General features: G+C 44.9%; 1 protein-coding gene across 1 annotated transcript in view; it reads left to right on the top strand.

Moving 5' to 3' along the window:
* Window positions 1-2,513: 2,513 nt before the first annotated feature.
* The window catches only part of ZNRF2 (zinc and ring finger 2), a 152,502-nt gene continuing 128,163 nt past the window's right edge, over window positions 2,514-26,852 (top strand). The window contains exon 1 of the mRNA XM_069211942.1: window positions 2,514-5,946. Coding sequence (XP_069068043.1) covers window positions 5,478-5,946 — 469 coding nt within the window. The 5' untranslated portion in view covers window positions 2,514-5,477. The remainder of the gene's footprint in view (window positions 5,947-26,852) is intronic.

Below are 26,852 nucleotides of genomic sequence, written 5' to 3' on the forward strand. Positions count from 1 at the left end.
TTACTCAAATGGTGGGGTGTGATCAGAAGGGTCTATGTACCAGAGGTCACATTTTATTAAAAGAATGTGGCATTGCGCAAAGAAAATCCCCTTTTCCTGCATTACAAGCAGTCTGTGGCAGAGAAATAGAATAAATACAATAAATAACTCCATCCAGGGCTCTCTGGTAGACAGGAGTGTGACCTGAGGACCTCAAGTCATAAATATGCCCAAAAAAAACCTGCACACAAGTAAGTTGGAGCTCTATCTTTTTTACAGCCAATAAGAAAAAAATCTGTTCTCTCAGCTCTCCTCTCCTTTCACTGCCTCTGTAGGTGATTTCCTCTCTCAAAGGCAGTAATGGTTCCAGTAATTTATCATGGCTAGTTATTGTTTTATTTCTTCTGCAGACTAATGACGTGATATGTCATATTAAACATGTAATCTGCAGCTCAAATAAACGTGTACCTTTTAACACTGAAGCTGCTGGATACTGGATGGGTGAGGCAATGTGTGTTTGTTTGAATGTGTTTGCAGGGCTTGACAGAGTGGCTGAGAAAATGTGGGTGTCTGTGTATAAGAGGTGTGTGAATGGCAGTGTATGACAATGTGGATGAGTAAATGGGTAGGTGACCAAAGGCAGTGGGTGAGTAGGTGAATGGAAATACGTGGGTAGTGAGGCTCTCTCACAAGGTGCAATTCTGTCTTGTACTTGTGCCCCACCACTGCTTTCAGTCACCAGCCACCACTGCCACAGGATCTCCTCTTTCAGGCCGTTCTGCAGGCCTCCTCTCCCCTCTGGTTGTTGCCACAGGGCCACGCGTCTCAGCAGCCCCGTCCGCCTGTCGCCTGTGACACCGCCCTCATCTAATCTCGTCATTCTGGGGAGGTCCGCGGTCTCACGCGCCAGGCGCTACCTCTCCTCCAGTGCAGCCGATCCCAGAAACAGCGGCTGCCCCAACAATCTTGTCTGCAGATCCACCACGGCCAACTCTGACCTCTCATCCGCTGTCCCCTACTCCGAGTCTCGGCCACCCGCCGTTTTGAAACGGAGCAGACGTCTTTGTAATTTTTAAAAACACAGTTTACAAGTTCCTCCACGTCATGTATAACACCTTTAGCCAGTTCTGTCATTACAGCCAACAGCATTTTGCATGATGGTGCTCTGAGCCCTTAACGATACTGTTAAAAGCAGGACTACAAACCTCAGAAGGCAGCAAGCTTCTGGCTGAAAGTCTGGCTGATGGTATGATGTCATAGTGCCCCTTGGCAGATTTGTGAAATGCAAAATAAATTTAATTCCTGGTCTTAGGCCTTTTTTCTTGTAGACAATCAAGTGTTAAAATGTACAGTGAGTGAGACAGTAAAGACAGCCTTTCAAGTGAATGTGAGCATCTCACTCCAAATGGATTAACAGTAGCTCTTCCAAGGAAAGGTAAAGGCATTATTAAATCGTGTGTCTGCAGAAACACTGGGAAAGGAAAAACATTGTGCTAACACTCTCCTCCTGGTCCCATCCCTGAGCATGAGCGATTTATGTGGAGCACCACTGTGATGCTCCCTGGCTTGGACTGGTGCAGCACATGCTACAGGCCCTGCTCCGTGAAGGCCGCAAGAGGTCTGGAAAGTGCACACCTAAGAATACAAATAGAGAAAGTTGGAAAGACTTGGTGGAAGGTATGAAGATTTGTACCCTCCTGCACTCCCGTTACGATGCACCGCTGAAAAACTAACCCAAACATTATAATTCTACACAAGTTTGGGCAACAGCTTGCAGATCCATTCAACGTACGGAATCTGAATGCAGGGAAAACGTATCAGTTACCCCACACCGCGCCCTGCTAACACACTTGGAAGAGGACCTGAGAGTGGACACCCCCAAAGGAAACCCTTCAACTTCACAATGGATTTCTTGCAAAAAGAACAGTCAATTAGATGGAACAGAGCGGCAGTAGTTAGGCACCTGTACACTGGTTGTTGCATGTTAAATATTAGGGGACCGCGGTGGTTTCGTTTGGATGCATTAACCTCATATTCTGTTGTTGGGAGCTTTAAAAATGTTGTGCAATTTAAGTAAAGCGTGTATATTTGGAGGAACAAGATTATTGTGCCTTTATGCTGTACTGAATGTTCAAAAGTAAGGTGGTTTGGTTTCCCAAACGTAGCGGCTGATGTTCTGTCGTTAGACCAGGTGACACTATCAGTTGCTCAACTCTTCCCCCAGCTTCTTATCGCCCTCCTTCGATCTCCCCACGCCCACTACAGCTGCGCTTTCAGCCCCTTCCCGCTCTCGCCCACCACCGCACCTGCCTCCCCCCGCCCCCGTCGCTCGAGCTCTTTCACAGCAACACCGTCTCGTGCCGCAGCCCGGAAACACAGACTGTTAGACCGCCTGTGTCTGGTGGGCGGAGCTCCCCGGCCCTCGCTTCCATTGTTTTCACTTTTTACAGCCACGCCCCCTTCGCACCGCTCCGAACCAATGGGAAGCCGCGCGTAGCTACACCCGGTGCCGTCAGGAGAGGGGACGTGCCGAGAGCTGGGTGAGCGCGCGTGCGCAGTCCGCGGTAGTGACGTGCGGGTTCTTGTGACGTTAGCACCGTCGCTGGATCGTTTCCTGTGATGGGAACGAGTCGCTGCCAAATCCGCACGCGGGGCAGCGGCTGGAGCGGACCTGCCGACGGGGCGCTGACGGGCGCCAGCCGGAGCCAACCTGACGAGGTCGGACAGTACGGGCAGGGGTGAACTGCAGACACAAAAACAGTCGGCTGAAGGGCACGCGCTGGGGGGACCTGTCAACACACCGCGGTGAAGCTTGCCTGCGGGATCCAGTCACAGACAGACGTCCATAGAGCCTGCCAGCAAGAGCCTGGCCCAAGCAGACACAGGGGAGGCTGCTGTCAGCACCCAGCAGGAGCCAGGCACACACCGGGGGAGACAGTCACCAGGCACACACTGAGGGAGACTGCCACCAGGAGCCAGGCACACACCGGGGGAGACTGTCACCAGGTGCCAGACAAAGGGGGAGACTGTCAGCAGGAGCCAGACACAGGCACTCACCGGGGGAGACTGTCACCAGGAGCCAGGCACCGGCACACACCTGGGAAGACTTCCTTGAGACAGTCACCAGGCACACACTGAGGGAGACTGCCACCAGGAGCCAGGCACACACACCGGTGGAGGATATTGCGGCCGAGCAACCACACTGTGGGTGATGTGGCATCAGCTACCACAAACACCAGCTCCTTGACTGGCGCCTGCTGACGCTGTCCCAGGCGCACACCTGTAGCGCTTGCCAACTGGAATCAGCCACGGAGCGCTGGGAGCCTGGCCACACAAGGAAACCTGTGTCCTAGCAGTCTAACTCTCGGGAGACTGCATTCTGGAACAAGGCGGGGTTTTCCCGAAGCGCTACGAAGATTTGCCAATACAAAGTGGAACTTGCTTCCCAAGTGAGCAGCACCAGGCAGGAGAACGCCGGTGGACACAGCTTAACCTGTGCCTGACGTGCATACTTCAGGGTCCCTGTTTGTCAGAACAAGTAGAGAGGTTCTGGTGAGGCCCAACGCGTGGGGTCTGCCAGCGAAAGTAAAACCTATCTCCTGGCGGACACACTCTGAAGAGATTTTGCCAAACCTCAAATTGGACATTGAGGGGGAAAACAACAAAACCTGTGTCCTGAGACAGTGGAGGATTTTGCCGACTTGTGCTCTAACAGACGCACAGCGGAGAGAACTCAACAGCACATCAAACCTGTGTCCTGCCCGCAACACATTGGAGGCTTTCTGATTAACAGCGAAAGTTGTCTGTTGATACACAAAAATACCAGCAAAGGCTACCGACATACATGAGCTATGTTCTGACAGACGCGCGGAATCGATCCAGTCATCCTTCAGCCAAACACTTTTCTTACACGTTCAAGAAATTCTGCCAACAGTTTGAAACCTGTGCCATGACGGAAACCAGTCTATACTAAGAGCACAAACATTCTTCATTCTGGCTGCCATGCACTGGCAGACCTGCAGCTATTGTGCAACAACGCATTTATCATCATATGCCTACAAATTTCACACACTTATTGCAACCTCGTAACAGACACACTGAGGGCTCTTCTACGGAGACACAAGCACTCTCTATAAATGTGCACACATTTTGCAAGCGACATTTATTAGCAGGCATAGAAATTGGTTGCAATCGTATTGTTTCTGTTTACTCAGGGCACCACATATTCCTGACCGTCCATGCACTTGTAGTCTGAGTCGACTCGCGTGTGGCCTCCTCCTCACACGTCTGCTCTCTTAGTTGCTCTCCTCTTTATACATACTTCCTCCTACACAATATACACTATTCTCCGCCCCATTCCCCACCAGCTCCTTCAGCTATCACAAGTACACATAGCACCTGTGCACACTAACGCACATTACATACTGTTCTTGTGCAGAGCCCTCCAGCGCCTGGCCAGTCTTCACCTTCATGCAACCTCCACACAAACATTCTTAGCACCTGTAACGCCTGACTTGTCCTGCACAATTGCACACAGCCATTACTGTCAAACATACAGTTAAACACATTCAATTCAACACTGTTTTTACACGTGCACTCTGTGTACACACAGACACACACACACAACGCCCACGGTCACATAGTCCTCACCCACCTACTTAAAATCGTCTTCTCTTCATAGTCTTTCTAAACGTATGCACAGGGTTGGCTACGATTATCAAAAAAGAACCTCGACCTTATGTCTTAAGCCCCCTACTTTCTTCAGAGTATACAGGCTTATTTTAAGCTCTTTGTTCCAGTAGGTAGCACTAGAGTTCAAACTGGATACAACCCTCAAATCCAACATAAGTTTCTCCTTCCCTTCATACACCTTCTAATCAATTGTTGGCGGATATCTTAAGGTTTTCAGCTTCATTTGACGTCAGAACTAGGTCCTTATCATGCTGTTTTTCATTTGAAAGAATGAGGGGTTTCACCGAGGTGACTTCTAAGGCTCGCCCCGTGTTTTTCCGCCAGAGACGTCCTTGTTTCGCAGCCTCTGGTTAACCCTGCCCGTCGGTGAGTCTGCCACGGGCCCGGTTCTTCCTGCATTGCGTGTGTTGTTGATGGCAAAACAAACAACCCCTCCTCCCCCAGTGATTACAAGCTGAACTTTCATCTGCACACCCAACATGGCGTTCTCCGGAGCCGTCACACTTTGGAGGACTGCCTGAACGGGGCCACGCTGCCCGCAGGATGGCAGGTGACCGGCCATGGGGACAGACGGGAGGACAGCGCACCTAGTAGGACGAGGGGCTGCCGGCTCGTTGCTTGGCTTCTAGGCGCCGCCGCCGCCGCTTTGTAGGAATGTGGGATATTGGGAAAGCGCCCTGGAGCTGATGTTTCCCCCAACAAAGAGGCGCTTGGTCCGACGGGAGCCTTGACCCGCAGGACGGAGCGTGCATGGACAGTGCACCCAGGGCCCCGCAGGGTCAAAGCAGGAAGTGAGCCGCAGGGACATGGGCGGCAAACAGAGCAGCGCTCCCGCCTCGGATGGGCGCACCAGGGCGTACTCGGGCTCGGACATCCCCTCCAGCAGCAACGGGACCCACCGGCCCAGCAGCAGCACGCGGGGCCCGGGCGCCCCGGGGCCCTACACGGCGGCGGGCCGGCCGGTGTATGCAGCAGGTGCGCCCCCGCAGCAGGGCCCCTCGGGGGGCGCCTCGTCCTCCGAGGCCTTCGCCGCCCCCCAGGGGCCAAGGACCAGGACCGCGGGGGTGGGCGCTGGCGGGACCTCGGTGGGCTACCGGGCCCAGTCTTCCTTCAACATCCCCAGCAGCAGCGGCGGGGGTGCCGGCAGCGGCTCTCAGGACTCGGGCAGCAGCACCCCCGAGGAGGGGGGCAGGGACCGCTCCGCTGCCGGCCACGGAGGGCCCCGGCTGCTCATCGGATCGCTGCCTTCCCACCTCTCGCCTCACCTGTTCGGAGGTATGTGTGTGTGTGGTGTTGTGTGCATAGCGCCTAGACCCTGTGCAGTCAAGCATGCTATGTCGAGGGGTTACTTTCTTTCCTGGTTTTGGGCCTGCAGGGTTTTCATACTAACTAGAGGTAGTATGCTAAGGCTGTCCCACGTGCTTGTACTTGTGGCTGCTACTTTCACCTCCTTCACATTTTCGTTTTGAAGGAGTCCTTATGAATCCAAGTGGATTTGCTTTGACCTGCTATAGAGTATTTATAGTGGTTTAGTCCAACAAGAAATGCCTTGCCTTGAGGAGCCTGTATTAACTGAAAACCTACCATCCCCTATTTGAAACTGTATATGACCTGACACGAGTAGTTTCTGTTGTACCCATTTGTGACACATGCTTGTTTACGACATTAGCCTGTGTGGTTGGGGGGCATCTAAACAGGAACAAGGTCCGTTGTCTTGGTTAACTAAAAAGAAGTGAAACCAGTTAGCAACAAAAATAGTTTAACTATGCAAACTGGAATCAAATTTAAGTTCCTCCATAACTTTTCGGCAGGTCTGAAAAACCCGCAAGATGCGAACAGGATCTGTTAAAGTATTTGCAAGTGGGAAATCTACCAAGGGTTTGTTTCACAAAGAGAGCTGACACACAGTTAGCTTGAATGGAGCGCAGGAATCTTTCTGCTTCCTTCCCAAGCGACTGAATGGAAGAAACTGAGGCACGCTATTTCCCAGCATCCCAAACAAATGCTGAAGAAGCTTGTTTTATTTTTTGGTGCACTCCACAACATACATTGTCACCCTCCTGCAAAGAAACAGATGCTGCTGCGTGGCTCATCTCTCCTTAGTTTATCAGCCTGGGAAGGATAATAGTGTGGTAGGCCCTTCGTAGGTTTCACATAGAACAGTGGGTGTCAACTAATAGTCGTTATGTTCAGTGGCGGTGCCAGAAATGTAATTCCACGTCACCAGACTTAAAACACACCCTCTGTCCCACATTGCTCATGTCTGAGTTGTCCAGGGAGTATACTTCTGCCCTAATGACGAGTGGTTTAATTTGTGTGTCAGAACCTCAGGATTTTAAAATAAAACCTATGTATGCTTAGCGCACATTATCACTTTCCTGTAGTATTTTATCAATGCAAATAACCCATAATTCGCATTTCATCGGAAATCCCACAGCTCTGTGCGCGCAGTGTTATCACTACACACAGCCATTCCAGACATGCGGACACAGTCATCCCCAGAAAGCACGTGCGAGCCTGGACCCTCGTGTGCGGGGAAGTAACAGCACCATCATGCACCCCACTTCCAAAGATAGGCCATAGAAGCGCGGTAATGGAACTATCTATCATGTACCACACCCTCGTGAACCGGGGATCGCATCTGAATTATCTCACAGGAAGGCGATGCCTTTATACAGAAAGCTTTGGACTCTGCCCAAGGAATGGATCCAACCAGGAGACAAAGGGAAGAGGTTTCGCTACACCCATCCATGAATAGAGTAAATACAAAAGTCTCCTAAGATCTCGTTTTACCCTAACCAACACACAACCCTTTCTCACTAAACAGTGAAGAAACTCTGCTAACCTCAGGTGACCAACAAGCGCAGACGAATGATGTTCATTAGAAACAAAAATTCTCCTTAATCGAGAATGCACAACAATGTTATTTTAATAGTGGTAATACAATGCACATGATGTAACCGTCTGAATATTAGTAAATGCCACTGACGTTTTTTTTTTTAACATCCTTTTTGAATTTCAAAATTGTTCTGGCCTTTCACATTCCTGCTTGCCTATTTCTCCCACATTTATTATCAGCAAGCACACCTTGTAGCTTAACTACTTTATATATATATATATATATATATATATATATATATATACACAGGGAGTGCAGAATTATTAGGCAAGTTGTATTTTTGAGGATTAATTTTATTATTGAACAACAACCATGTTCTCAATGAACCCAAAAAACTCATTAATATCAAAGCTGAATATTTTTGGAAGTAGTTTTTAGTTTGTTTTTAGTTTTAGCTATGTTAGGGGGATATCTGTGTGTGCAGGTGACTATCACTGTGCATAACTATTAGGCAACTTAAAAAAAAAAAATATATACCCATTTCAATTATTTATTATTACCAGTGAAACCAATATAACATCTCAACATTCACAAATATACATTTCTGACATTCAAAAACAAAACAAAAACAAATCGGTGACCAATATAGCCACCTTTCTTTGCAAGGACACTCAAAAGCCTGCCATCCATGGATTCTGTCAGTGTTTTGATCTGTTCACCATCAACATTGCGTGCAGCAGCAACCACAGCCTCCCAGACACTGTTCAGAGAGGTGTACTGTTTTCCCTCCTTGTAAATCTCACATTTGATGATGGACCACAGGTTCTCAATGGGGTTCAGATCAGGTGAACAAGGAGGCCATGTCATTAGATTTCCTTCTTTTATACCCTTTCTTGCCAGCCACGCTGTGGAGTACTTGGACGCGTGTGATGGAGCATTGTCCTGCATGAAAATCATGTTTTTCTTGAAGGATGCAGACTTCTTCCTGTACCACTGCTTGAAGAAGGTGTCTTCCAGGAACTGGCAGTAGGACTGGGAGTTGAGCTTGACTCCATCCTCAACCCGAAAAGGCCCCACAAGCTCATCTTTGATGATACCAGCCCAAACCAGTACTCCACCTCCACCTTGCTGGCGTCTGAGTCGGACTGGAGCTCTCTGCCCTTTACCAATCCAGCCACGGGCCCATCCATCTGGCCCATCAAGACTCACTCTCATTTCATCAGTCCATAAAACCTTAGAAAAATCAGTCTTGAGATATTTCTTGGCCCAGTCTTGACGATTCAGCTTGTGTGTCTTGTTCAGTGGTGGTCGTCTTTCAGCCTTTCTTACCTTGGCCATGTCTCTGAGTATTGCACACCTTGTGCTTTTGGGCACTCCAGTGATGTTGCAGCTCTGAAATATGGCCAAACTGGTGGCAAGTGGCATCGTGGCAGCTGCACGCTTGACTTTTCTCAGTTCATGGGCAGTTATTTTGCGCCTTGGTTTTTCCACACGCTTCTTGCGACCCTGTTGACTATTTTGAATGAAACGCTTGATTGTTCGATGATCACGCTTCAGAAGCTTTGCAATTTTAAGAGTGCTGCATCCCTCTGCAAGATATCTCACTATTTTTGACTTTTCTGAGCCTGTCAAGTCCTTCTTTTGACCCATTTTGCCAAAGGAAAGGAAGTTGCCTAATAATTATGCACACCTGATATAGGGTGTTGATGTCATTAGACCACACCCCTTCTCATTACAGAGATGCACATCACCTAATATGCTTAATTGGTAGTAGGCTTTCGAGCCTATACAGCTTGGAGTAAGACAACATGCATAAAGAGGATGATGTGGTCAAAATACTCATTTGCCTAATAATTCTGCACTCCCTGTATATCAATAGCATAACCTAGTGGGTTGGAAGGAATCACTTGGCTATTGTACAGCTGAGTCAAATTGAAATTAACAAAAAAATCTACGCCAGGGATGGTGCTTATTAGAAATCATGTTTTTATATATACAGCTTGCTGCCTCAGATTGTTAGCATTTTTTAGCAATGTAAATAAATGTTAATGTTGCCAGAGTCGTGCATGGGTACCGGCTGCCCCCTGTCCCCAAGAACACCTTTATTGAGGGCTGGCATTTCAGCTGCTGGCACACAGCCTACTACAATCTCTTGGCCCATACTTTTATTGGAAAGAGCGAACTCCAAACAACAGAATAAAAAATGCTCTGGGTACAAGAGTCTAAACGTTGTTCCAGTATCAAAGGACCAGTTTCCCCCATTGAGGATACCCCCTTTTACGCTATGATGTTTAGAAACCAACTTTAGAAGTCTTTCCATAAACTTACTTCGAAGTAGCCATTATTTTATATTATAGGCATTTTACCATGACAGTACATTTTGTATGTAACATTTTAATGCAGCAGGTTTATTCAGTCTATATAATGTAACCGATTGGTACAGCGTGTTGGTACTTCGATTGCCTTAATAGTTCGTCCGTTTTTTTCCCATAGCCTTGCCCTCCAGAATAAATATTAGCTTTTGTTTTGTGGACTATTTCCCTTTATGACCTTTATTTGGGGTTCTTCAGCCTTATTTGTATAGATTTAGTTAGGGTTTTATATAGCACTTTCTCTGCTTCACAGTGCTGCCGGCCGGGGGGGGGGGGGGGGGGTTGAAAAGCATCTTGGACAGGTGTGCTCAGGTAGCAGTCCCTAACCGAACATGTTCCTTCCAATGGGGGCGAGTGGTTACAACCATGTGAAAACAACAAGAAAGACTCACTCCAAAGCAGTTATAATGTAATTTAATTGATGGCAACAATCCATAGCACATCAGCACTATTACATTAAAAACTAAAATGACATCCCCGAAGAGTTATATAACATGAGAGTGCAGACAGTACAAATAGGTGTCTTATTTCCCTGTAAAGTGGCGTTGGAGACTCCTTGTAGATGTTCACAACCAATATCCATACACCGCAGCAGGATGGCATCTGGCCACATGCATCACTCTGCAATGCTCTGTGGCCGAAGTCTCACAGATGTCTGGTGGTATAGTCTTTTGTAACTAATAAGTTGGCAATTGTTCTCTTTGAGCCAGTGGGTACACTTTGATGTATACACACCCATACCCCCCAAGGAAACGTTTTCAGCCACGATGGACTAACTAGGTAAAGAAAAGCTCTGGCGATATATTTAGATTGCCTTCAAAGCTCTTGGCAACAGTTATGCTCAGAGCAATGTCAGCATGTCTTCACATTTTCACACAGCATCAACTAAGCTGAGCTCAATCCTGTATGGCATTGAGATTTTTGCGCAGACTAAACCTTTAGAACTGCAGAGAGATTCAGTGTGCTGCTGTCCTCGGCGGTGTATTCTTTGGCTGACGTGAAGATAGCGTTTTTGGCTGATACCTGAAACCGGAAAGGTTCAGTTCAAAACTGAGCTACACGGATCCAAATGGCAAAGCTGTATGGTTGCCTTTTGTACCTACATGGCTAGCAGATTTTTTTTTTTTTTTTGGAAGGCTAACCTTTTGGGTGTTGCATTCACTGACAAGGAAAGGAAATGTGGCTGATAAAACCGGGGTTCTGGTGTAAAGCATTGTGAACAACGTGGTAAACTTTGAACGGTGTTCTGTCATGCAGCAGTAGCCAATATACGCACTTTGTGGTGCGACTGATGTTTGCAGTCTGCTTTCAACTAAAATTGTGCAAGCCACTTGGTTCTGGGCCCCTTGAAGTTGTCAACTACCAGATTGGTATGTGTCTATAAATGTGAATGCAATAATTTGGTCAGAGTGCTGTCATTGTTAAGAGTAACACATTCTTGTGAAGAATGGTCAACAGATGAAGGATCCCCTGTTCAAGGCTTAGTTGATGGATGGTGTTTTAGTCACTGTACCAAAGTAAGTGAGAAGAATGTCTCGCAATCCATGAGAATTAAACATACACACTTTTGCTGTGTGGATAAGGTGTGGGATCATGGTAGTAACTAACTGAATTTTGGACTGCAGGAGCCGTGTACCGTACTACCGTGAACTCATTGTTGAATTCCTTGCTGTGAACCTTGTTCTTCTGTATTTGGCCATGGACATATTCCAGGCAGTTCTCCATTTGGGGTCAGTACCTCATTGGCGAGGGGTAGGTTGGACCATTGTTCATGGAGCATTGGAAAAGTCTGAGCTAATATTCACCATCATGCATTCATCAACATTGTGGTGACTCATGCATTTCCTTCCACCACCTTTGTTGTTTGTTGCTTCTGTTTCGAGACGTAGTATTACGTTCATTAGATGACATCTATATCACGTGGCTCTCAGTACGTTTAACATGCATGTTATTAAGTGCAGAGCCACCATCTTCCTTCAAGTGTTTTGGTTTCTAATTCCGTAAGAGTTTCAGCGAGACCAAAGAAGGAAGGCTGCCTCAAATATTTCACAGTTAGTGAACTCGTATAAATAAAACAATGTATTCCCCATTTTAAAATGTACACAATGACCCCCTCGTTGCCCTAGCCTACCCCTTGATGTGCTTCTTGAGCTGGTTCCTGTTCCTAAAATACAAGTAGATTTCTGATATCCAAATCCTGGGTGGGAAGTGCCAGCTCTGTAGCTTCTGAGGTTCCAAGCTGAAGCTCAAACTAATGTCAAAATTTAGAGCTGCGTGTCTCTTTATATACGGCTTTATCGTCTGCATGCAGACATTGAGGATACATGTTAAACAATCACATATGTATTTCACCATGTTCTGGGCTTATGAGCCCAGTCCAGCAAAAAACAAATGATGGACGGAATGCGTAACCAATCAAACATTCACCCCCAGTCACAGATCTGGGTTTAATCAATCGTTCTTTTGCTCACCATGCCACCCCAGTTTAGACCCAGCCATATGCAAATCAGTCTTGACCCTGTTCCTCATGGGAACAGTCCAACCCGAACTGCCAGGCCAGGTCCTCCCTGGACCGGAAACAAGCACCCTGGGACTGGTTTCAGGGTTTCACCCTTCATCAGCCAGGCTAGCTTGAATCCAGTGGCATAGTGAGCCCGGGACCCACGACTGGGCATACCAGGCCCATTTATGGCAGCAAAAGCACAGCAAAACACAAATGAGCCCAGTCATCGTGTTAATTGCAAGCATGCAGACTTTATTTTTTGCATCAAAATACTTTTAGTATTGATTTATCATCCTTCGCAGGATAAGTGTCTGAAATTGAAATCTTGTCTTCAGAGTACAGGTTATCACCTGGGCTATCTTAGAGTGTAGTAGTTATGTATCGTAGTAGGTATGTGTCGGTATTATAGTGGGTACTGTAGTGGAAAGGTATTTAATTTACCTTCTGAGTTTAGGATGAAGTCACACAAATTTTAAGCACATAAATGGTTCTGCTCATGCGACCTATGTCCTGGTACTGCTATCTGTCACTAAATCGGTAAACGTTGTATAGATGCCCTTAGAGTTTAAATTTCATCCCTGATAGTTTCACCTATTGTGAAAGGCAACTTTGCTGTAACCTGAGTATTTAAGTTTTTTTTTTTGTATGTGCCTTAAAATCAAACAGATCAGCAAGCACTGTAAAATAGGGGATGGATTTAACTGTTAAGGATAGTTCCGTTTCGTGGATGCTTTTTCAACATTCACGCAAACTATGGCAAAATAAATGAGGAAATATCTTTCCTAAGAAGCTCCTCGCTTATTGCCCATATACCAAAATGTGCATAGAAGAGAACTCCACAGGTAATTAATTGGTAAAGGCTACCGTTGTGCTCCAGGTGCCTAAGGACAATCTGTTGTGTGCCAATTTGTTATAGGGAGACTTGGTAAATGTGTTACTGTGCCCTCCCTAATGTTGAGCCCCATTCCCTTTGGTATTGAGTCCACCCCTTGAACCGCCAGCTCTTCAAACTCCTGTAGATGATAAACACAGGTTGACTGAAGTCCTCTCCTTATTAACTTGATTTTTCAGATCTCCTTTCTGATGCTTGCAGTGCATGTGTAGCTCTTTTCTTCTGTTGTCTCTAGTCAGTCCGTGTTCCAGCTTGACCAGTGGGGCATCCCACAACTGACATCACATTTGCTGAGTTCTTATTGAATCCTGCAAACCAATGCCAGATTACATCTTGTCTGTTTTAATTCTCCCAAGCTATGCCTTTGCCCTGTTTACTCAAGCATCTCATGGGCCTTACCACGTTCCGTTCCACTGCAGTATTGTCATAGCATAGCTTAGGCCCAGTTCTGATGGAGGATGTAAGTGTCCTCTGACACATTTGATTTAACATTTGTGAAGTTTGGAAACCCAGGAAAATGGCCTGCAACTTGGGCCTTCTGGTGCCTTCTGTCTTCAATCAGACGTTTCTTAGTTCCTCTGTTTAATGGGCTGCAGCAGCTCCTGATTGCCTCTTCTCACTCCTTTCCACCATTACTTTTGCTTCTCCGTTTATAGTCTGTATTAAGTACATCAAGGCTGATGTCCTTGTTGTCCATCTTTGGATTTCCCCTGGCATTCTCAGATTTATTCTGCATCATTTTGCCATGCAAAACTTTTTACCTTTTAAAGACTAGGTCATCCCTATCGTCCATGGCAAGGTCCGCAGACCATTTTTTTGGTGTCAAGGTTTTCTCCCTTATTTACACAGCTGAGTTGAATGTGGTGTCTTTGTTCTATCAACCAGTTGTTGAATGTTGGTAGGCCCTTCCTCAGGGAGTTTGTGGTGTATTGGCCTTTTTTTTTTTTTTTTTGTTTAAACAGCGAGAGCAACCTCTTTGTTTTCAATAGATTGTGGGGGTGTTCAGTTTGGAAGGCCGTGTTACTTGTCCAAGCACTGCATTCACCGTCCAACATTCGGAATATTCATATAGACCATATATAGATGTGCTGCCAACTCTAAAGTCAAAATATACAGAATAATTCCTGCCTGCTCATCTTGACTGCAGCAACAGTTTGCTTATCTGATACAATATCAGAATAATTTTCTCCTAATTTGCAGTTCAGTCACTCTATAAATATTCAGTAGTGATTTTTGTTTTTTTTTCCACAATTATTTTTAATTTGTTTTTAAGGAAGTTATTTGTGCATAGCTTTATCAGTGCGCCCCACAGTGTCTGCTAATTTACCCAGATGCAAATCATTGTGTAATGTCAGAGTATATAAAGCTGCATATTCTCCCTTATTTCCCTATTGTCAAGTTAACTTTACTGATCCTTACAGCATTTTAACGTGGCCTCCTTGATTATCAGCATCAATTGTGAACATTTTACTAGAATTGATGTTGTAGCAGCACACTTAGTTAAATTCGTCAGAATTGTTGGCGGATTTCAGTGGCCTACAGAATGGAATGATTGTGCTGGTATTCGCATGAAGTACTGACATGCAGAAACCTATGCATCACAAGACTACGTCTGAACCTCGTTTCCTTACAAAGCAGAGTGATGTTTTCCAGTGGTTGGTTGTTTTCTTGCAGTGTGTGATTGGTCATTATCCCTCAGCACTGGGGGTGTGCCTGTTCCGAAACTAGGGGTGTGCCAAATTTCAGACTTCACCCAGGAAGTTGACAAAATTGGCACTGTTTGCAAGTCCATCAGGTTTCCCAACATTTTGTGCAACAGAAGCTTTGCGCTATAAAAAGGTTATCCATCTTTCGCTGGAGAACGCTTTGCCAAAAGTGGGGTTTAAGCAGAGGTGTATCGTGTTTGTGTGTACGTGTCTGTTTTTATGATATATTAAACCCAGGGCCACTGGAATTATGCAGCAGGGGATCACCAAATTATGAGGCAGGTTGACTAAAATATGCAGGAAGAAAAGGCAAATATTGTGGCACACTTTTTGATAGTATTACTTTCGTATTTTATATTTGTTTTAATTTTTCCACATGGTAATACTCCATGGGTAAATATTTCACCTCATTAGTGCCAGGTTAACAACCAAATACAGAAATAGGCAACTAAAAGATGACCAGTTTACCTCTGCGAAGGGCCTTCCACTGTGCGTCAACACATGTTGCCACAGTTTTACTAACTTTTGATCAGTGTGAGCTAGAAAACATTTTTTGGTCAAAGTCTGCAGATAATGCTGCAGATGGAGGTTTATGTGGCAAATGCGTCAAGTCCATAATTATGCAGACAGAAGCAGCATAACAGAAATGCATATTTCCAGTGGCCCTGAATATATCTCACAAATGGAAAATATGTGGATTAATGATGTTCAGCTTTACATGCGTCATGTCCTCAGTGCTGCTTGAATATGCCGGGGTCAGTGTGGCACACTATGCCAAACAGGACAGAGAGCCTTTAATAAATGGCTCTACAAAAAGGGTGTCAAGCTTTTTTTTTCTTAAGCGTTCGAGGTTGTGTTGCTCCAAGTAGCCTGCTCTATTTAAGTTTTGCTATTGGTGACAGAAGGATCTCTCTCAGCAGATCACATGAGGAGTTTTCATCAGGTGTTTACCAGACGATTTATTGGTTAGTAGGGCTACTGTTCTGTTTTACTTGTAATTGTATTTGCATAGTACCCAATACCCCATGACGAGGAGTTGAATTGCTTGTCGGCGAGTAGCACGCTACTTCAGAACCCAAGGAATACGTGGTGGATCAGTATAGGGAAATATACGTTGTTAATTTGAGCGGTGGATATGTGAGCCTGTTACTGTGATTGAATAGGATAAAGTAGGGATAGAGGAGGGAAGCGGCAAGATAGTGTTATTTGGAAGTGCATATTAGTTAGATGAGGTTTGGGGTGCGCCAGAGGAGGGAAGAGTCTAGGAAGTGTTTGTTTTGGAGCTCATAGAAGTAAAATGAGGTTTGCGGTGAGTCAAGAAGGGATAGAGGAGAGAAGAGTCCAGAAAATGTTATATGGGAGATCACAGTAGTAGAATGAGGTTTGGGGTGAGTCAAGGGTGGATAGCAGAGGGAAGAGTCATGGAGGGCCATAAGAGAAGGTTTTGGATGAGTCTGAGAGTGAAGGTACAGGATCTATTGAGAGGGGCAGGATGAGACATAAAGCAGTGCATTGGAGGGAGTTGAAGGCCTTTCTGTCTTGCATAGTAAGCAGCGAGCCTTACAGCTTGTGCCTACAGGTATGGGCAGCCTGCATAGTGCCTCCAGTACAGAGCCTCGTGGTCGCATCTTCTGCCTCTACTAGACAGAACACAATGTACTGCAGAGATTTAGTGCACTTGTATTCCCCCTTGGGAATGTAAAGCGTATGGCGTTACAGCTGCCTGTTAACTAGGCAGCGCCTCCCTTGACTATAGATTGCAAGGACTAATGGATTTTTTCATGTTAGAAGACTTTGAACCTGCCCGTTCTGACCACGAACATAATATGCACTGCTGCATTGAAACGAGCATTAACAAAGTCAATCTGTCATTCTGGCCTTGACAAGCCCTTTTTTATTTTGTTTTTGTTTTTTGTGCAAACATATGCAATAGCCATTGAATGTAATAAAGTACACATGTAACCATCCAGAGGCGGCATGCATATAAAAAGTATGTACAAATGATCCAGTGCTAATAAATATATACAAATACATACTTGAAAGGGGCGATTGGCCTACCAGACCTGACACGGAAGTGCTCGCTTTTTTTAGCAGGTTTGCATATGTGCAGGAACAAAATTACGTCATTCGAAGTGAAGTGAGCCAGTGGCTGAAGGGGGCTGACTGTGTCCAATGCTGTAAGTCTGGATGAGTAGAAGTAAATGCTGAATGACACGTGTGTGTGTGTATGTATGTGTATGTATGTGTGTGTGTATATATGTATATGTATGTATGTATATATATATATATATATATATATATATATGAGACCTAAATACTGGTATTGAATTAAAGATAGGCTCTATGTTCAGAAATGGATGACATTTACTTACCTGTCAAATCAAGGTGAGCTTCTTGGGCAGTCGTATGTTGAAATGATATTTTGTGTGCCTCTGTATGTAGAGGTGTTTGGCCCCGATATATATAGTGTTAGTTTCTTAATGGTAATTCAGTTTGTGAAATATGCCCTATAGTAAATCACATGCTACATATAGATATATATTTTTTAAAGTGTGCTGTTGCAGTTGGGTGGCCCCACCATACATGCACCAGGCTGCCATCATGAACTTCACAATCAGCACTGTGGCTGTTGCGACCCAGGGCGTTTTGTGCTCACTGTTGAAATTTCTGTTCAACTTATAGGCCACAGGTTTGAATCATGTCAGAGAAAACAGCCTTTCTTCGTTACGAGTTCAGCAAAATGAGTACTCGTGAGGAAAGTCATAGTGACATTTATTTACGGTGCTTTAGAAATGGTTAAATGTTGGTACCACAACTTGTATGAAGAATAGGTTGATATAGTGATGATGTTGTAGGTGATAAATTGGTCTGGGAAGGGACAAGTACAGGATAAATGCCACTCTGTGATTGTAGCCAGGGGCACTTAATGTATTTTGCCTTTTGGTGTGCGGTCAGTTTGGAGCAAGTCGTCCTCTGTAAGGCTGCTTTGTCTATGCCTTGAAAGGTCTTTCTTGAAGTGACTGAGTGAAGGTAAGGCCGTTGAAGTCAACATTGCAACTGTTCACTGGCTATGGTATTTCACCTTCTTTAGATGTCGGGCAGGCTCTGTACTGAGATGGGTCGTTGGATATCTTGGGTAAGTTCACTTAAGATGAGTTTGCCGTTTAAGGACAGTGCATTATCCAAGCTCTTGTTGATGAAGCAACATTTTGACATGGACATCTTGCGTGTGGTGATTAGCCTATTGTGCTTGATCCTGTAGTAATGCTTGAGTGTGCGACTTGCAGATATTTGAGCTCCTTGCTGGTTTCTCTGAGAGGTTTGATGTTTCTATGATACATGCTCAACTTGTACAGGAACATGGTGTGTAATGGCCATATTTCTCCATCCATGTTATCGTTATCAGGCCCACAGTGGTAGATGGTTACAACAGTGCTGTACCGGGTTGTACAAACACAGGAACCTCTGTTGAATGAGAAAGAAGTGTTAGGAAATCCTGAACGTCTTGCCGTTATAATACGATTGCTGTGGTATTGGCTTTGCCAGTGCTTGACTGTAAATCATTCGTAAAGTACAACAAAACCACCATTTCCATACACTGAACTAAAAGCAAACCCTTATCTTAAGGTATTTCAACTGAAAATTGAATTCAATATTTTCAGCCTCTATAAATGGCATGGTTTACTTTTCAACTTTTACTCTGGAAAACATTAAACATAATTGTAAAACCGTGTTGCAGGTGATCAAGGTTAAAAATAACACAGGTGACTAGTTATAGGTACTTAAACGGACATAAAAGCTGTATGGTCATTTTCTGTTTATCCTCAAAATGGTTCTGATCTGGACAAATGTTGTCCATTTGGTGCTCTGCAGGAAAGTGGGAGCAAATTTGTTGGCCTCCGTGAAAAGAGCTCTTTCCAGTCACTAAGTGCACCTTGTGCCTGTAGCATAGGTAGTTAGTGCGGGAGTGTGTACCTACCTCAGCGCTGTAAATGCTGTGTGCCAAACCTTTACTTTCATGCAACATATGGAAGGCAGGAGATACAAGGGAAAAAACCTGATAAAGTCTGCTCTTTAGTCAAACCTGGCAAAATATACCTTTTGCTTTGTTTATACAGGCAAGCAAGGCGGGGGTAGGGAGCGACATGAAGAGTGCAGGAGTGTGTAAAAAGAAGTGCCCAGAGAAAAATAAGAAGTTCTTTAATGTGAGCCATAGAAGGATTCAAGTCATCCAGTCAAAGGCTGGTTACAAAGTTGTGCTTAAGGGGAGAAGCATAAGGGGCAGGAAAACCATCCTAGAAGAAGCAAGCTAATGAAATATACAAGAAATCATCCAAACGAAATGCAGTGGGCTGACCCAAAGCCCATCTATTATAAATTATGCACAGTAGGTCTTTGGACGCTCACTGCTAAACGCTGCCTGTAGGAGACACATAAGAAGGACATTTTAAAAGGAAAGCCTCACTGGGTTAAAAAAATAAAACAAATAATTTTTAACACCCATGGTGAACTTCAGTTCCTCCTTTTAATGTGGTTGTAAGACCCAGCATGTTTAGTTTCTCGTTGACCTTGTGTAAGCATTTGACATGAAACGTGTGTGACTTAAGCAGGGACTGGGCCATCCGCTTGCTGCTTTATTTTGTAAATTGAGTTGATGAAAATAGTAAATACGTTTTACCAGGTTTGCTCTCTGACTCAGCAATAGTGTTGTACGTTAATATACACAAAAAACGAAATCCCTGCAGTTTCCACCTTCAGAAGCAGCTTGGGGAGTGTATCCTGTTTTGACAGCTGGATTAGAAGCTCTTATAAATTCTCTTACCATTCCTTGTGTGGTGGGAGTTGTATTGTGTAATTGTTAATATCATGTAGCTTCCTTTTAAACAAATTGAATCACTGTGAGGCATTTGAATTAACCTTGCACTTTCGATGTTTGCTTTGGAGGATTTATTTACATTGCACTGCAGTCTGGTGGTTTTATTTTACATGGGCCCTTCTGCGGGGATTCCAGCTGGTATTTTCCCACAGTGTTTTGAGCATGTGTAGAACACTGCTTTGAACAAAACGTCAAGTAGTGGAATGCTGTATTGCTTCATTTTCGGTGCACCTTAATTCCCATATTGCAGCCTGCCTAATGTAACAGTGCAGTGACTATCTGAGTACAGGCGGCTGCTGCCTGCTATGTATGACAAGAGGCCACACGACACTTCAGTTTAACCAAATACCTTCTCCAGAACAGGCTGGTTTCAAATATCAGTACTGTAATGCATGGCGCCATCCATGCAGTCACATGGCTGGGAAACGAGGCTCTTTCCCGACCGGCTTCTCCCCCAGTCATCAGGAAACTGCTCTGAGCTATGTGACTCGAAACGGTTTTATGCTGCCCGTGTGAGCAGCCCTTGAAAAGTATTCCAATTCCTTGACATTAAGGACGATTCAGGTTATGAAATTCTGAGTTTTTTTCTTTTCTTTTTTTTTCAGTGTATAAAATACATATCTAATCAGATATTTTGGTTATAAGACTGCATTCAACACTACGGAAAAATTATTTGATACTAAAACAAGTCCGTGTACTGAATTCATTTAAAATGATCACTTTATTTACCTTATATTGACACCAAACACACACCAACAAACCATTTCCATAAGGGATACACAATAGAGAACTACAAGTCTTTCCTGTTATTAGAGAGCTTAAACGCCCTCACAAGTTCAGAAGCATCTCAACAGGTCCTTGTGTTTCCCAAACTGGCCTGCCTAGCATGGAAAGACATACTATGGTGATCTTCAACACCCTGAAGCTGGGTCACAGCTTCTATGCGAGAATCTCCCACCAGACACGTATCTGTAGAGTTTTGAAAGGGAGTTCCCGACGTGCACATGCTCTGATTGAAATTCACAGTATCCTTTTGTGCTGAACAGGTTGGGCCTGGCTGCACATGGCCCTCCATTCTCTACCAGGCCTCCTACATTGGACCTTTCACTTGCCAAACAGTTCAAGGGATATCTCGGTCTTCGTGTACGTGTATAGCCCTTCATGTTCTAGCACTCCTGTCTTCTGGTCTGCAATAGCCCTTCATTTTCTTCCGTCCCACTCACTTTGGGGTTTCGACTTATGAAATGGGACAAGGAGGAGCTAGACCTTCGTGTCTGCACATGGCTTTCCATGGTCTCCCATGTACCCTACTTTGGGCTTTTAACTTGCCAAACGGTTCATTGGAGATCTTGATCATGCTGTCTGCATGTAGCCCTTCGTAATCAGCCACTCATCCTGCTTTGGCGTGTTTACTCATCAAATGGGGTAAGAGAGGTCTCGGTCCAAGGTTCACGTGCTGCACACTTCTAGAGGTATCAAAAAGATGATAGACAAGGTACCACTGTATTTTAATGTGTGACCTCGGGCTGCACAAATATCACTGTAGTAGGCCCAGTAACCGAACACGTCTCTGCCTGTAAACGTTTCATAGATGTGGCTTCTGTCCCCATTTCTGTTTTAATACAAAGAAGAGACCGCTTACAACTTTTGTTTTAAAAGCCGATCTCAAAGGCTGGGTCACTGATGTGCGGTACCTAGTTTCGGTTCTCATTGCATTTCTTCCTCATCTGTGATATTTCTGATCTGCAGTGTTGTAATTCATAATGACATTATAGGATTTAACACACTAGCAGTGACTACGAGCTTTAATGTGATTGACAGTAACCTCATAAAGATTACAGTTGCATGGTTCAAAATAATATTTTGCATAAACGTGCTTGGCTGATGCCACATTCAGTTGTTTTGGTCTTTATCGTTAAGTTGTAGTGTGTATGAAACATCTCGATTCCCTTTATACTAAGTGGACTGAATTCTGGTGGACTAGACTTTCGTGTGCAGCTCTTAATAAAACATCTCCCTCTTAAAGCAAAACGTCCTTGCCATTAGACATTTCTTCCCTATGGAATGAGAGGAATTTCAGGCCCTGGGCAATAAAATCCACAATCAAGCTTCTGCTTTTCGCTTTCAGTCTTCCTAGAAGTGCATTTGACTCAATCCACAGTTCTGCCAAGGTTTTTCGGATTTGTTCAAAATGTTTTTGTACCCGGACCTGAGAAGGTATTGGCAGCATGGTAAGACCAATTCAGTGGCAGGATACTGGTGATGAAATTAGACTGAGTGGTACATGCACAAGATCTTGCATGTGCCCCACACATTGAAACCCCAGCAGTTTTGTATTGTACACAGAGGACAAAGATGATGTGGTATATAACCGTTATTGGCATGGACTTTTAAGCTGCCACCTCTGTTATCCATTGGTCTGTAATTGTGTGATTCACATTTTTCCTTTGCCCATTACAGCATACAACTTGGGAATTGGAGCAGCCCACTTAAGTCATTTGCTAACTTCACTGTGAATGACCTCATTCTGGCCTTTCATAACACGTACATCCAAACTTGACATTGTGTGAATCTTAAAACCCCAAAATGTATTTATGGTTTTAGTCATTTTTCTTATTTTGGTGAGGATCGAGAATCAACCTTTCCCCTCTCCCCACCACCTATAAAGCTTTACAAACTCCATGAGAACAAAACACGTGTTTGCAAAGCCAAAAGAATGGCAGATGATGACAGACCTGTTAGCTTTGCCAATGTTTGCTTATTGTTTTAGAGTCACCCAGTGACTTTATTAACAGGAACATACGATTTGATGATGACCTTGCAGCCAAAAATTGCCTAAAACAATGCTTGTTACCAGGTTGTTCAACATATGACTCTCAACCTGCTTACCTTCATTGGTGGAAAAGAAGAATCTTTCTTCTTCTGACCTCTATGAACATTGGCCACATAACCTTATCTTTTGCATGTACCCAAGCTCTCGTGCCCATGAAATATCCAACATACTGTCACTGTGAGTAAAACGATCAGCTGGAGAGGTTCCGGTTACCTGAATGATCCAATGATACTTGTGTGTCCTAGAATGATTGCAAGAACCACTTTACCAAACTATCTTAGACACTTTTTTCTTTTCTTTTCTTTTCTTACTCCAGGTTTGCTTTGCCTCTTTCAAAGGAAATTTAGCAGTGAACCGACTATTCTGTATACTTTAATTCTGCTGTTCTAGAAGAGCAGCTTTGTGTCTTCTGTATCACGTTAAAGTTGTGCAGAAGGGATTCTTTACATCAATGGAGCTGCTTCAGTGTAACGAGTCACCTTAAGCAGTAGGTAAAAATCACTTTTGTTTTCGGTGGATGAAGTAAACCATGCGTGCATTTTAGGGCAGATCCTTTGCCCACCAATTTTAGTTTCTGTGTTATTTCCATTTTCTGTACACAATTTGCTTTCAGAGCATTTTATGCTTTGACTTATTATCGGTCCCAAGGCTCTGCTTGACACCTGCTGTGCGTGATGCAACAGAGCATGAAACTGGATTTTGTGAACACAAAGCATGGTTTCTTGGTGACGTGGTAACTCTACTGTGAGCAACCTGTGCTCTCACTGAAGTCTTGGGTCTGGATGAGAGAATGTTGTACTTCCTACGGAGGGGGGGGAGATAAACATTTGCTTCGTCCAAGCAAAATCCCCCTAACAGGTTATTTTAACCTATCCTGTCTTTCTGACTTTTTACATCTTAATCCTCCTTGTGATTCAGTGAGCTTGCTTGATCAGCTTTTCATTTGATTTGGCAAATCGCATGTCCTGGTAATATTACATCTGGGGCCTCTCTTTACCTCCGATAAAAATCCCAGCCTGGCTAATATCCCACAAAGTGCATAGAGCATTACCATGGTCCCCAGCAAGGCCTCTCCAGCATGCTTAGAACGGGCAGTGGTGTTTGGTGGGAGCGGGGTGCCTTTAAGGCTGGACACTACTGCTTTCCTTCCCAACCTAGACTAAGATGTTACTAAGAGGGGCCAGCCTGATTTACGTCAGCTGGGGACAAAGTAGATAGTCCTAAAGTCCAGAGCTGCACTCATCCAGGGCCTAAATGTAGCCGGTAAGGGGGTAGCTGAGATGCCTAAAGAACCAGACACTACTACTCCATTTCCCCACCTAGACTTAAGTATTGCTAAAGGGGCCAGCCTCATTGGCGTCAGCTGTGGGCCAAAATACATGGAAGTAACAAAGTACATAGCCAGCATGTGTCCTGGGTGTAATTGTGGGGATGGGGGATAGCTTGGCTATGTAGAGAGCCAGACGGCATTGCATCCCTTCCCAAACTAAAGTATTGCCCAAAAAAAAAAAAAAGAGGCCCGCTTAATTAACGTCTTTTGGAGGTCGCTATACATAAATTGCTGGGGTGCATAGCCCACATGTAGCTAGGACCTAAACAGGGTGGAATAGGGGATTGGAGCATTATTTTTACTGTAGCCCTCGAGCCCCCCTGCGGTGCCATCCATACACCCCCACTGTCCATCAACTGCTCTTGCCTCAATCGGAGGCCTAAGGCCCTGTATACAGATCTTGGCCTTCCCAAGTTCCTTGAAAATCTAGATGACTTGCACCAGATGGATGTTGAGCTTCACGTTTTGTGGGTTTAAGCAATCCATTGCTGCTGATCTGCAGGTCCTGATTCTAGGGCCTTAAAGGGCCCTCCCCTGTGTGCTTTGGTAGGGGCAATGGACATGCAGTAGTGTTTCCTTTGACTGATGGCATATAAGATACGTTGCGTCCTCCCATTGCCCTTCCTCCTGCCATTTAGGCTTAAAGTCTAAGGCAGGAAGTCTGAGCCACATTGACATTAGCTTCTTCTTAACTTTTATAGAGTGAGCAGCCTGAAGAAGAGGCTGGTCCTTTTGCTATTCATATGAGTTAATCACCAGTCATTCATGCACTTGCTTAGCTGATGTTATTGGTCTTCCCACTAACTTTGCGCCTGACACTTTTGTTCAAAATTCTCTTGAACTCTTGCTTGCTTGTGTCTATCTGCCAAATACCTTTTCTATCCATCTTTCCCTCTTTGTAGGTTGATTTCAGACCATACGTAATAAGCTAATGACTCTTTGGCATCATTCCTCAGTTTGTGACGGCATTTTCCAAAGGCCCCTGGCCTTACCAGCAAGAACTTGAGTCTAACTTGCACATGGGTGAGGCTGACCCCAGCAGTTGGAAAATTTGTTTAAATGACTGTTGTGAGCTAGTCCAGTTGGCTGGCGTCTGAACCTAACATTATTTCGTCTCTGTATGTGAGGGTTGGCGTCAATTTTGACTTCTAGCTAGATGTTTAAGATTGTGGCCCCCAGAGAGAATTTGCTAGGGTTGGAAAAACAAGTTTAGTGCCGGTTATTTTCCTCTGATAACTTCCTTTTGTGGTACAAACGTAGCCCTCAAGTCTAGCTTGACCCCTAAATTGACATAGCTGGTTGTTTCTTCTATTGTGTATCCTTGAGGAGCCATTTACTCTGCTTCAAAATGCACCGATTTAGAGGGTTGACCTTGGTTTTTTTAAAGGTTGATCTTTAGCTATTATCATCTGTGTACACTGCTAAGCGGTTAAATTACCTTTTTAGTCCTACTCAGGTGTTGCTTGGAGGAACAGGTCGTCTCCTTAAAGGATATTAGATGGAGGAAGACCACAAAGGCTCGGGCATGGTATGCCAACTTATTGAGAGCTGGAGAAAAGTTTGAGATGTATAGATTGAATAAGAGGGGAACGAGGACACACCCCTATTTTAAACTACTCACTGCCCCCACCTCCTTTGATTTTGGGGAGGGGTGTCCGTCTCTGACCTTGATCTTAATCTAGGTGTTTGCATAGAGCAACCTGATTGCCCTCAATAAGTTGTGCAGGATCCTCCAACATTGAAGCATTGTCCCATGGTACACAGTCAAACGCCGCTTTAAAGTTGATAAAACCTATATACTGCTGTGTGCGGCTGTTGCTTTTCATCATTAGTCCTACAGCCATCGGGTTTGAAGGGTCCCTTGTTTCTTTGTAAACCCGGTCTGGTTTAGAGGCAGCTTGCCTGTTTTAAGTGCCCCCACAGATAAATCTTGGAGCATCAGTGATGAGAAGTATTTGAAATCCACGTCCAACAGCGCTATCAGACGATAATTGCTTGGGTGAGAGGCCGATCCTCTTTGGAAAATTTGATGAATAATTGAGCCTCTCCAGCTATTTGGAATGATCCCACGGGTTCGTATGGCATTAAGCATCACCGCCAGAAAGCTGGCCCATGCAAGTTTTATTTAGTTTAAAGGTGGTTTGGGGGAATACCATTTGGGCCAGGAGCACAATGAGGACGCATGTTCTCAATTATCTTAGTTATTGCCAATATAGAGTATTACAGCAGGTCAAAGGCAGTGCTAGTCACTTCAGTGTGTTCTGGGGAGGTTAGACCAGTCATGCTCTCTGTGAAGTGTGACTTCAGATGCTTTCAATCAATCAATCAATTTATAAAGCGCGCTACTCACCCGTCAGGGTCTCAGGGTGCTGGGGGTGGGGAAGCTATTGGTCGAATAGCCATGTCTTGAGGTGTTTTTTGAAGGCCAGGAGGTCTTGGGTCTGGCGTAGTTGGAGGGTACGGAGTTCCAGGTCTTGGCGGCGAGGTAAGAGAAGGATCTTCCTCTGGTGGTGGTGCGGTGAATGCGGGAGATGGAGGCGAGGGCGAGGCTGAGGCTGGCAGAGCGGAGCTGGCGGGTGGGGGTGTGGAAGGTGAGTCTGTTGTTGAGGTAGGCCAGACCTGTGGTGTGGAGGGCTCTGTGTGTGTGGGTGAGTAGTTTGAAGGTAATCCTCTTTGATACATGTAGCCAGTGTAGCTCTCTGAGGTGGGCAGAGATGTGGTTGCGGCGTGGGGCGTCGAGGATGATTCGGGCAGAGGTGTTTTGGATATGTTGCATTTTCTTTTGTAGTTTAGCTGTGGTTCCTGCATAGAGCACATTGCTGAAGTCCAG

This window comes from Pleurodeles waltl, chromosome 10 (assembly GCF_031143425.1).
Source record: "Pleurodeles waltl isolate 20211129_DDA chromosome 10, aPleWal1.hap1.20221129, whole genome shotgun sequence".
In the NCBI taxonomy this organism is placed as follows: Eukaryota; Metazoa; Chordata; class Amphibia; order Caudata; family Salamandridae; genus Pleurodeles; species Pleurodeles waltl.